This window comes from Lobosporangium transversale (genome assembly GCF_002105155.1).
Source record: "Lobosporangium transversale strain NRRL 3116 chromosome Unknown BCR41scaffold_24, whole genome shotgun sequence".
NCBI lineage: Eukaryota > Fungi > Mortierellomycota > Mortierellomycetes > Mortierellales > Mortierellaceae > Lobosporangium > Lobosporangium transversale.
In genome coordinates, this window is record NW_019029002.1 from 393,518 (window position 1) to 405,835 (window position 12,318).

General features: G+C 44.0%; 2 protein-coding genes across 2 annotated transcripts; both read right to left on the reverse strand.

Annotated features, from left to right (window-relative positions):
• Nucleotides 1-1,218: 1,218 nt before the first annotated feature.
• BCR41DRAFT_307517 (hypothetical protein) lies at nt 1,219-2,381 on the reverse strand (the record flags this gene model as incomplete). The annotated part of the gene is made up of 2 exons (XM_022020861.1): nt 1,219-1,583; nt 1,733-2,381. Coding segments are annotated over 2 exons (1,014 nt in total), but the record flags the coding sequence as incomplete, so codon positions are not given.
• Nucleotides 2,382-2,418: 37 nt separating this feature from the next.
• Nucleotides 2,419-9,911, reverse strand: BCR41DRAFT_98926 (hypothetical protein). The gene is made up of 7 exons (XM_022031114.1): nt 8,719-9,911; nt 7,569-8,057; nt 5,293-7,454; nt 3,898-5,160; nt 3,746-3,808; nt 2,963-3,617; nt 2,419-2,865 (listed from the first exon to the last, which is right to left on the reverse strand). Exons 1-7 carry the CDS (start codon nt 9,737-9,739, stop codon nt 2,465-2,467), a joined length of 6,054 nt encoding a protein of 2,017 aa, XP_021880334.1. The 5' UTR covers nt 9,740-9,911; the 3' UTR covers nt 2,419-2,464.
• Between the last annotated feature and the right edge of the window lie 2,407 nt (nt 9,912-12,318).

The window sequence follows — 12,318 nt, forward strand, 5'->3', positions numbered from 1 at the left end:
GGTATATGTTAACTTACTGATACACGTATTTCCTATTCCCTCGCATTCCGTTTCTACTGTTACTGCGCGCCCTTTCAAGGCTGGATGGCCCCATGGATGAGAGACACGCCTCAAATCTGAAACACTGCTCCTTTTGATCACGAATCGCGCTTCCGTGGGCGAGGATGTTTCAGAGCGAGAATATGTAGGTAGATTAAGTACCTCATCGTTGATATGGTGTCGCATCAAGATGTTAATTTTAGTAGGATAAGGGGTTGGGACTTTCTCTCTTTCGGAGCATGTCATTTCACGTGTGCTACTGTCGCAGTGGCTGCATATAATACTATTACAAGAGCTTGTACGACAGTGACAGTAAGTTTGGACATGTGCAAGTGCAGCGGGAGTGGACTGACTGGGATGATGACTAGAAGTTGATAAATATGTGGTCTCTTTTTCGACGACAGTTATTGGAGTTAGTGCTGTGCTGGAGATCAAATGAGAGGAAGGTGGTGCTGATGATGAAATCACTTTCTCTAAGTGCTCCAATCCCTCTAAAGCATGCTCCTGAAGCTGATACCTGGTTAGTTGGCTGCGAATGCGGGGTGGATCAGACCTTGACGCTTGTGCAGACCTGGAGTGCCCTTTACTCTCATCAAGTATGATCCCTGGAGGGAAACTCGCCTCAGGTGCCTTGCTTACATTAGTATTCGGATGTCCTCTCCGAGATTTGAATATAGAAGCTCCTGGGCCCTGATTACCTACAAAATGTGGATGTTCCTGGCTCGCATCATTCAAGCATATGGCATGAGCGCCTGGCGAGACATCTCTGCAACAAGGGGATATGCTTTTTTGGTAAGGTCCTGAGCGATGTCCACTGTGAGCTGCATGACTTTGTGGAACATACAGACAGCTGCACGGATGATGCAGTGGGCCATGGAAATTATCTGTTACTGCTGCATCCACACGAGTCGAAATGGGTTGCGGTGGGATTGGTGCTGGATTCGGTTCGATCGACGGTGAGCTTGAAGACGTAATTGGTGGTACTATTGGATGGTTCAGTGTTGCTGCAGCTGTCTGTGTCGTTGTCCTTTGCTGCTTGGCTTGCTTCTTGTCAGAATCCTTATCCTTAGTTAAGCAATTTGCTTTTGCCACTAAATCTTCTAACATGCCTGATCGAGCTCGTTGATGAGGCTTGGTTAGTCGAGGAGCTTTATAGGCCGCATTTTCGCCATTAATCATCTTGCACAATAAGTAAGCTCTTAATTCTTGAGATGTTTTGAAGATGGGTGGATCTGGAAGCGGCGGTCCAAATTCTGGCACTTGTTCGTCAGAAGCAATTGCCACACTGTATCCTATAGTCCCATCTGGCAACGCAACTGGGTGGATAACGACGAATATATGAAGAAATTGCGATTTGATAGCACTGGGTATAAAGGGCTGTTCTCCATCTACGAATATTATGCATACAATATCGTTTCCGATATGTCGCTTGCGTTGGATCTGTTGACGATCGCCGTTTTTAAAAGGGAGGAGGGTCGATATATGGTACATGACCTCAAAGCCGTCGCCCCAGGTATCGTAATACGAATAACTTCCATTATCACCTAATTGCTCGGGTGAAAAAGGAGATAGAAAAGACAATGTAAGGATCATATACCACTGCCTCATTATCGCCATCAAGCTTGATTAGTAAGAAACGAGCTGATTAATAAAGCGCGAATGCTTTCAGGCCGAGACCTAAGAGGATACTTACTGCGTGTATCCAATCCAGCCGAGAACCCTTCAAAACCCTTGAGAAGCACTTTACTACCAAGAGCGCCACTTTGCAAAAATCCTTGAAACCTCTTGCTGGATCCCATCTGATTACTAAACCACTCTTCTTCTTTGGTCTGTCCAGGGCGGACCAAGAGGACCCCAAACTTGTAATGGAACCGTAGCATGGTCTCATCGAATTTGGCAAGCTCTTTTTCGAATTCTGGGTTTGTTTGGACTTTCTTCAACTTGGAAGCCACCTGCTGTGTGATTGCTGGATGAATAGATTGAAGAATTGTTTTCCATTGGGGCTTGCCCACGCGTCGAGCCAAATTATTCAGAGGGCCTGGTTCAGGTTCCGGGAGCGTGATTCGAAGGCTGTCAACGTCCTTCTGTCGAAGAATACAACGGTACTGCCAACGTGGAGGACCGTTGTAGCTGCTGGTATTAGCAGCGACACTGTTAAATGCAGTCCCGCTGCTGTTGCTGCTAATTGAAGTATTGATATTCAACTGAGGATGCGTAGGGACTAGTCCTCCTGAGGATAAGCTTGAGTCCGCTTGGAGGCTACTGTTGATATGAGGGTTAGACCCGCTGCGCACATTCAACCCATTGGAGTTCAATTTGTTATCTCCAGAGCTATTTTTCATTTTATTTTATTTTTTTAAAAATAATATAAAAAGGTTAGGCTTTTTCATAATACGTGACTAGACATGGCTTTCGGCATTAATTTTTAGCTTGCTGACCTTTCCTTCCCGTTAGTAGTAGATTTGGACGAGGAATGAATCATTTTTATGGCTTCAGAGCTCGCCCGTGAGTTCGTTATTAACTTCCCCCCACCTGGCCCATTGTCTCCTAAATATTGTCCGGATCCTCGCGCAGGGTAGAGACTATGGATAGAGCGAATAAGTTCAGGCCTTGTGACATGACCGCGACCAGGGCTACCATGACTGGCATTTGCTCCCCAGGTGGACCCGATGGACGAGCCTGACACAGGCGATATGAATGGTGCTAACAAAGTATTTGGCCGTCCAATATTTAGAGCTCGCATTTCGGTTGGGGTAACCAAGTCCTTGATGATCGATATAATCACAGCCCCAAGCCCATCGACTTGTCCCACGAACGTACAGTGCTCTATTAGTTCAACCAAGAAGGAAAGAGGAAAAAAGTGTGAGAAGTAAATTCGGCCGCTGTTTCAACTGATAGACCTCGACAGCTTTTTATGAACTACCTCTGCCAAGGAACCAGTCTCGATAGTAATATGCTTCATGGCCCATATGATCCTTTGAACAGTCTCTAATGATTGAAAAGCCTGGCGCTGGCGGTGATGCAGAAGGCGGTACTTGAACAGCGCTATCTGGGCTTGCTCCTGTACCAACCATGGGAGCACTCCACGGATGTCTCCTACCAAGGGTTGGATTCCGCATGGCCAGTGTACCTACTTGTCTTACTCCTACGTTGCTACTCCCTCCTCGTATCTGAAGAGTTTCTAATACATCTTCGGCTTCGGACAGGTCCTTGACGCGATCAATTTGTCGGTTTTCATGATAGCTATTATGTAGAGAATCGGTCGAAGGATTTTTGAGTGCTATCAATTTCTCTCTCTGACTTTCAAATTGAGGAATTCCTTGCTCTTCTGTAAGGCTGTCTCCGTTAGTTTCACTGAACTCAGCTACTAAACTGCTTCTAGTATCTGTGACATTGCTTGTGCCCTGCACAACAGTAGCTCTGCTCAAGAGCGAGAACTGTAATGAGCTTGAGGGTTTCGTAACGAAGGGCAATGGGAGCGACTTTGGAGGGGGAAGGTCAGGCCGTAGTACTCTCTCAATTTTTTTTAAATCATTACAACCTTCAATCCTATACCCCGCGATCGGAACAATCAACATCTTCATTTCATGAAAAGCAAAAGGTTGCAGCGTCAGTGGTAATGATTGCTGTCCATTTCTTATGCTATAGAATAAAGAAATGGTAATAATAATAAAAGTAGCAACCCACAGCAGCGTATCTGTCTTACCCGATTGTAGATACGCATATGCTCTGCTACAGAGTTCTCAGCTGCTAATAAAACAGCATTGATCTAATAATAAAAGAAGTCATTTGTTTTAGAAAACGCGGCAAGAAAAAAAAAAAAAAAAAAAAAAAAAAGAGAAATGAAAAGTTACTCACATAACTCTTTAATGTTTGTTGGCGTCCCTTTTCCGTCACCGCTTCAGGTGGAAGACAAGTATCTTCGGAACTAAGGGGAGGCAGTGGCTGATAACGGTACTGATGCTTATACTTGTGCTGATGCTGGCGTTGATTCTGTTCCTTGCGGACCATCTGGGCATGACCATTCGATAATTCTTCATACACGATCCCCCTGTCTGTATACTCTTGCGATTTATCATCATTCACTTCTGGCATTGCACTTGACGGGTTAGCTGTGGAAGCTAGCTTTACTGTATCCGTAAATACATCAGCTTGGGGGCTGCCACTATACTCTTTATCAGATCCTTTGGTCATTGACTGGTGCTGTGTAAGATGCCCCCCAATCATTTCCTCTCGGGATTTATCCAACTTCTTTTGACGGCGAGCTGACTCTGCACGAAATACCTCCTGCGCTAGGAAACACATGTCGTTTAGCTCACTCGCAAGCTTTGAGAACTGATCCGCGGAAATGTGCTTGCTCATGACGTCAGCCATCCTTGACATGGTATGGTCCACCTCATCAAAAAGCGCTGAGACCCTATCCACTACATTTACTCCAAGAACAACAGAGTCTCTATCGTCATCAATATCGCTACTGCCCTGTGATGCTTCCATCTCCGGCTTTGCTTCTCTTGCTTTCTCATCAGCTATTTTGATTAATGATGTCGTCTTTGATATGGAAGTTGGGGTTGGTGTTGACGAGAGCTTCATGGAAGATGTTCGACCGAAGCTTGTCTCTGGTAGGGCGTATTCCTTTAGAAAGCTAGCGCCCTGAACGCAGGTTAAACTGCCTCGTTGGGCTTCCGGATACGTCGTTGGATGAGCTGATTCATGGACCATTTTCGTCCTTGGTATTGCTGCTGGCTCCGATAAGATCTTTACAATCGACGAACTCGTTTCAATAGAGCTAGATGAATCAAAAGGACAAACAGCTGGAAATGAGGCCACTATGGCTACAGGCGCCTCGCCATCTGGGCTCGTGGCTGCTCCATTTGTGCTAACTGCTGCTGAAGTTGATATATTACAGGCTTTAGTCGCTTTTAGCTCTTGCCCTGCATCTTCTGCCTCCGAGCTGTTGTGGTTGCTATCGACTGTCATGGATTCTGAAGCCGCATCAAGGTACTTCATAATAAGAGCACACTTTGACTTGAGCTCCTTCAAAAGCTCACGTAAAGTCGCAGATGAGTCTGTTGGTGGGCCTTTCCTCCTTCTAATGTTGCTGCACCATGGGTTTTCCGGAAACTTTTTTATTTTTATTTTTATTTTAAAAAAAAAAAAAAAAAAAAAAAAAAAAGAGCAGAAAAAAAGAAAAGGTCAATATGTTTGTTATAAGCAATAATAGCCTTTCTTGGACAGACTTAGAAATTGACTTACTGGTTCTTCAGAGCTGAATCTGCGCCTAGGGGGCGCTTCATCCGGCATGAGAGCAGTGAGTTGGTCCGCTGTCAGGAGATCAGCATCTTGAAGAGACATACTTCTCTGCCGCCTGTAGTTAACGATTGGTGCATAGTCAGCAGCTTGATCCTCAGGCGCCAAACAAGGGACGTTAGAGTTGCTTGTTTTGGGCTCTGAGTCCGTCTTCGGAGTGGTGATGTTATTACTGACCCCTGGATGACTATTAATGGTTGTCGAAGGCATACTGAAGGCAGTAGGCTTGCTAGACATCGATATAGTGGCCAGGTTCAGCGCAGACATAGTCGTGCTTGATACTAGTGCATACCCATGGCTGGTAGGCGGCCGGCTTTGTAAGTAAAAAGGAGACGATTTTGCTGATGGATTGGATGATGATGCCGATCCGATTGTTGGGATTTTTGATTTTATTGTAGAAGTCGGTGACGGCACTACAGGCCTTGGATTGGGCAACGACTGGTACCTACAATCGCTTTTTACAGTAGTGATTGTTGTTGATGGAAGTGGTTTTGTGATAAATGGATTTGAATGAGATAATGATGACATCTCAGGTGAGATACACAGGGCTGGGTTCTTTGATGTGGTATGGTTTTTAAGTATTTGCAGAGATATTGGTACGATATTTGGTTCAGATGACTGTCGAAGATTGGGTGGAGTGTGTCTACTTGCAGATGCATTGGATCTAAGCACAGATGCGGGTGGCGGATGGTGCGTCGGATAAGCTATCTCTGCTTGATTGTTGTGATATGATCCTGAAATTCTCTTCCCATACCATCGATTATTGTCTTGCGAAGGTAGTGAATACGAAGGCATTGTTGAAGATATCCCAGTAGCCGCTTCAGGGCTCGAAAGCGTGCCATTTCTTACTAGAGTTGCATCTCCATCCACATTGCTCTTCAGCTGATTCACTGCTGTATCCACACTCATGTTCTCCTTGATCGTGCTCTCCACCCCAAGGTCCCCAAACGACATGTTCCTCAACTCGCTTCCGAATAAATATTCACCTACGTGCCTATCTTCATCGCTTTGCTCTTTTTCCTTCTCCGAACAATTACTGTTGTTTTTCATTCCCAGACTCTCCTCTACCCTTGTTTCATCTATTTGCATTGCTATTATTGTAGAATACATATCTTGTTCATTGCGAATAGGATCCAATGGCTCGCCTAAAGTCGTTGATAAAGGTTGCTGTTGTCCCCAAGGCACTGGATTTGTAACTAAGTTGGACAAAGATGACTTGAATTCTTCGCCTTCTTTGAAGAGAGCCTCGGAAGGAATATGACTTGCGCTCATACTCCTTTTCGAGATTCGCTTCGATGAGGCTGAACCAAGGCTAAGTTCTAAGCTTATTCCTGCTCCGCTCCCAAAATCAAATTCAGAAACATGAGCTTGCTGTATGTTCCAGACGCCAACCTGTTTCTTACTATCTTCCGGTTCTTGAACACGTTGGCTCCCATTGATTCTTGAAAGACCGTCTGGCCCAGACATGTGTTTTTGTAAATCCTGATAATGGTTGAGATTAGGCGCCAAACTAGGGCTCTTGTTAGACCTTAATTTTTCTTGTTGATCGGTATACTTATGGTTAGGCTTCACTGTGGTCGAAGAATTCGTGTTGTTCGAGTTCGTATCGATGTCGGCCAAAGAGGTAGGACTATGATGAGGGCGATATGCTTGCTCCAAAAATCCAGGTAGTGAGTGCCTAGATTTTTTACCATTGCTGCTATTACTACTGGCATCACCGCTAACATCCAAGCCGCGTTGGTGACTGCTGCTGATACTGCTGTAATTGCTACTCCCAGGCGTTGTCTTTGAAAGTGTAGCCATGGCAGTCGTATGGACAGATGCAAATGTCGAATCAGATGCAGAACCATGGATTATTGGCGTCGCCATATTTTTGGTAGAGGATTCAGCTCGTGGGGCGAGTACAAGCGCAGGTAGAGATCCGCGCCTAACATTGCTCGGAATTGGTTCTGGATGCCGCAAATTTGGCCCTGCATGTGCCTTATTTCTGTGGATACTGCTTATAGAGAGTGATGGGAATTTGAACCGTCCTAACAGCCCAAGTCGGGAAGAAGCGAGAGGCTTCGGGCTTCTGGTGGTGGCACTCACATAGGCTGGATCCATGAGAACTACAGCAGGCACAGTAATGTGGGTGTCAGAGTTATGGAGATGTTCCTGATAATTATTGGCGCTACTATTGTCGATGTCGCGAAACACCGGTGCTGCTGTGGATAAACTATTACCAGTACTTTCCCTTAACGAGGCATCATACAGTTGTTGGCCGACCCCCTCCGTTAGCGCTAATGTTGGTCCTTCAACTGCTGTCACTGTTATATGCTTGTCTCGAGTCTGATGCGGGTCTAAATAACTGAATAAGTCAGAATTATACCTATTACCAGAGTTGGAAAGACCATGACTATGAGCTCCTCTGGACGACTCATTGAGATCAGTGGCAGTACTCGAAGGTGGCGGTGACGATACTACAAGTGCGGTTATTGGAAGCGATCCCCGCCTATTCTTGAAGAAAGCTGGAGAGCTGAACAAGGACGAACATCCATTGCCACTATTCCTTCTTGTGTGCCCAAACCCGCACCGCCCAAAGAAGGAAGACTTTTGCACTTTTGGATCGTTCCCTTCGCTCCAATTGGCCTTGCTGATCCTCTTTTCATTTCCAGTATCAGGTTTCGGATCGCTACGGAGACTGGTATCGCTGTCGCCTGCAGAAATAGCTACTGATGAAAATGCCGTCGAGATCGAAATAGGGGTGAGATATCATTGCTGATCAAAAGCAACATCTTTTAGGGACTTTGGCGCCTTTGCTGATATGCCGGTATTCTTTCCCATATTAAACCCCCATTTTACTTTCTTTGGTCAACGTGAAGGAAGAAGAGGATGTCGTAGGGATTATTGACACATCTGTACCATTAGTCTCGGTGATGGTTATACGCGGTCGCTAGAAGCGCCTCGTAATCCTGCCTGCCCTCCTCATCTGTTTTTTTTTCCTCGTTCTCTTTATCAGGAGCGAGTGCTCGCTTTCGGTAGCGTTGCTGTTGCTACTGTAGCCCTCCTGAGCTCGGTTGGGCGTTGAAATTAGGTTCTTTGCTGAAAAGGCTATCCATGAGCTCCTGCCTCGCACTTGAATACATCACTGGGGGATGATAGAGCGATGATTCAAAGAAAAGGGCCTTTAGCCTACGCAAGGTCGATGGTGATTATATTATTGATAGTGACGACCACTGATGTACTGGACGCTTAAATCCTGGTGACGATATCTGTAACACTGATCATAGCGAGAGTGCTTCGCTTTATACTCAGAGCGACTTTTCCCAGATTTATTCCCGCTTTTACACTTCCCCAAATTTCTATCCTTGTAGTAATAATCACAGAACTTACGGTGTGGTTGCAGGTCTTGCGGTTGCCTCTCATTTGAACAACTACCAAGATACGCGTTCGGCTGCCTCGAAGTCTCCATAGCCTTGTAATGAGTAGTAGCATGCGCTTGACTAGAAGTCGATATCATTGAAGGAAGCACATCATGAGATGTAGTAACAGAAACCAAAGGCATAGCTGTTATGTCTGTAGGCGTGATATTTGCCATTGGTGGCGGTACTAGGCATGCCTCCTTTGTACCGTTGTTCTGTTTGTTCATCCTCTGTTTACTGTTTTTGGGGCTGAGTGATCCTAGGAAACCACAGGCTTTATTCCCAGAGTGATGGTCTGATTTGTGGAGTGAAGCATCTGTGGAATTATAGACAACTGTTGCGGCAGTGGTGGCGAAACGCGATTGCTTATTAAGAACTAGGCCACTGGTGCTGTTGTTAGCACTATGAATCCCATCGTTGGTGTCATGGGCATCTTTACTGTTAGAATTATGATTAGTATTATTGGACATTTTAGTATAAATAAGTGTAGGAGTGGAGGCGGGTGGTTGATTATATGTACAAGGCTCTATGATTACAAAACTATCCGTAGTAGGAGACGAAGGTAGATAAGGTGTAACGGTGTCTATGTATGTATCCGTCATAGTAAAAGGAGACAGCGGTGATGACTGAGAAGAAGCAACGGAAATGGAGAGAACGGGGAGAGATATTGAGGTCGGAGAAGATGATGTAGACAATAAGGGCAAGGACGCTATTGCAGTTCTAGCTGTAGCTGTAGCTTTAGTTACTACTGTTGTTATAATTTTGGAGTCTTTTGTTGGATGTTCAAGCTGATGCTGTCGATGCTCCTGCTCCTGTTTTTGCCCTTGATTTTGCTCTTGCTTTTGCTCTTGCTCTTGCTTTTGCTCTTGTTCTTGCTCCTGCTCCTGCTGTACAGTTGAAAATAGGTTCATGATGTCTTTGGGCATTGCGTGGGATGCTGGATCTGGGTCATTGGACGAAGGAGTAGAGTCTGGGACTGAAGAGACAATCATGCAGAGGAGCCACTGGATAGGATTCTTCCCCTTTTAAAAATTATCCAAAAGAACTATAAAAATGAAGAATACACCACACAAAGGAAAAGATACCACAATGTGATCTTTGATTAGAGGTCAACAGAGATAGACACTGGGTTAAATGTCTCTCGCTTCAATGAAGTGATTGATTAAAAAAGAAAGGACGATCAAAAAAAAAAAAAAAAAAAAAAAAAATGCACAGCAGGAGATATTGATTAGAAATGAAGGGAAGAGGCAAGATCACTGAGAACAGAGGTGCCTCGGGAAAGGGCTCTTAATGCAATACAGCATCGTGTGGTTAGTCTGTCGCATGTGGAAAGAAGCTCCCGCCAGAACGGGAATACTATCCCCATAAATTACAACAACAACACCAACGTTCAAGACTTGTCTTCTCTTCTTCACCCATCTCTTTCCTTCTTCCTTTTCTCGCGTTTTGGTGATTTAGGAACACGAAGAGACACGTGTTTTACTACTCGCACAAAGAGAGACGCGTTGGTCTTTATAAAGATTCATGAATGCATTTGACATGTAATGCATGCTTTTGATCTCTCTTGAATCCCAATTATGCTCAAGCGACTCTCTATTGTTTCAATGCCACTTACGCCCGTCAGTACCATTATCCATATTGTTCTCAATTCGTCACTTCACCCAAGGCTTTTTTTTAACCCCCTCATCCTTTTTTTTTTTTTTTTTTTTTTTTTTGGTGTGTCCTTGGAAAGGGGAAAGCCTCATGCTGCTATAACTCACAGGAGGCAAGGAGAAGGGGAGAAGAGGGCTCAATCTCAATCTCTGTCAATTGCATACATTGCCCGTTAATCCTTTTTAGTTGCTATTATTGTTGTAGTTTGCTGCTTTGATATGGCCAGGTGAATAATTGGAAATGTTGAAGCCTATCGCCTACAGGTGACGTTTATAATCAAAGGGGCTTTCATCATCTGTTGATCACCCTATCCAAGGAGACTTACAGAAGAAGTTTGATGATACTTGTTGAGCCTGTTGGGGAGTAGGGGGGCATAATAAAGCTTGTGGAGATGTAACGTAACAGAAAAGATGCTGTTGTGGAGAGAGTAATAAATAAAAAGAAGAAAAAATGCATCGTGCAAAAAAAATAAAAAATAAAATAAACCTAAATACGCCAATATAAAAAGCTCTAACAACAACCAATGTTTTCACTCCAAAATATGCAAGATATTGTTGTGCGTCTTCAGACCCAAGTTACAAGAGGTGGAGGGGTAGAATGACATTTTGCTGTCAATGGACGATGGTCAAAGTCTTACCGAATACAGTGTGGATAGCTCAAACAAAAAGGCCAGAATGCAATGAATGCGAGAATGCTTTGTTATTTGAAGAGTATACACAGGGTCAATGGTTCTAAGAAAAAAAGGATAAAAGAGAGAGAGAATGAGGATATGAAGGATGAACAGAGAGTGTACGTAAGTGCTTGCGAGGGCGAACTGTATAGAAAAAAGATCATAACAATGGATCCACTCTGCTGGAACTCCCGATCCAGAAATTCAGTATGGTGAAGAAGCTGCGTATAAATATACATATATCCCATAAAAGTCGAACAGACAGGAAAACATTGAATGAAGTTGTTGAAAAGCGATGGTATAGAACCAAGTCCTGAGGACAGAAGACCTCTATGTGCGTGGAAGGGACTGTATGATTGCCAAAAGGATCAACACTCTGATGAATAAAGAAGGAAATCTCACCGAAGCACATACAACAGAGAGATTATGGAAATGGACGATAGACAAAGGAACAAGTCATTGGAATGGCCTTTTATGAAGATAAAAAAAAAATAGAAAGAATATAAAAATAAATAATAAAAGAGTAAACGAAATGAAGAGTAATTCTGTCTGTACAACGGACCGGGCGATATGGGAAATGAATCCTAATGCGGGTGAGGGGCGCACTTTAAGCAAATCGGCCAACAAATGAACTAAAAGTCAATTGTATCTGTGCATGTTGAACCTTGCAATGATTTGGAAGTAAAAATGGAAGGAGTGTGCGAGCGTGCAAAAAACCCGAGTACCATTCAAGAATGAAACAAAAAAAAAAAAAAAAAAAAAAAAAAAGGGTGACGACTACCATTGATTACCAAAGACATTGAAAACGCAGCAATGTCTGGAGTGCAAAACTTGGTCAACACAAAAAAAAAGACCACCATCAATGTTGATCTGAGAAGGCTAGAGTATATTAAAGTGGAATCGCTTACTCACTCCATCCACTCATCAAAAACCGGTGGACCTGTGTGAAGATGGATGGATCGGGCTCTGAACAGGGACTAATCAAACATGGACTGTGCAATGTTGTGGTTGCGTTTTGTCAATAAATAAAAGAATGATAAGAAAAGCAGAACGTCTATCGGGCGTCTTTTTTTTTTTTTTTGGTTTTTAGTTTTTGCTCTGTTCTGCTCTGCTTTGCTTTGCCTTCCTTTCTCGAGGAAGTTTTTTGTAATAAGAGCAGGGTAGGACCGTCAGAGTGAATTAGGGTGAAATTGAAGAGTTGATTACTTATGAAATGAACACAAGCGTAGTTGAATCAGACGGTGGAAG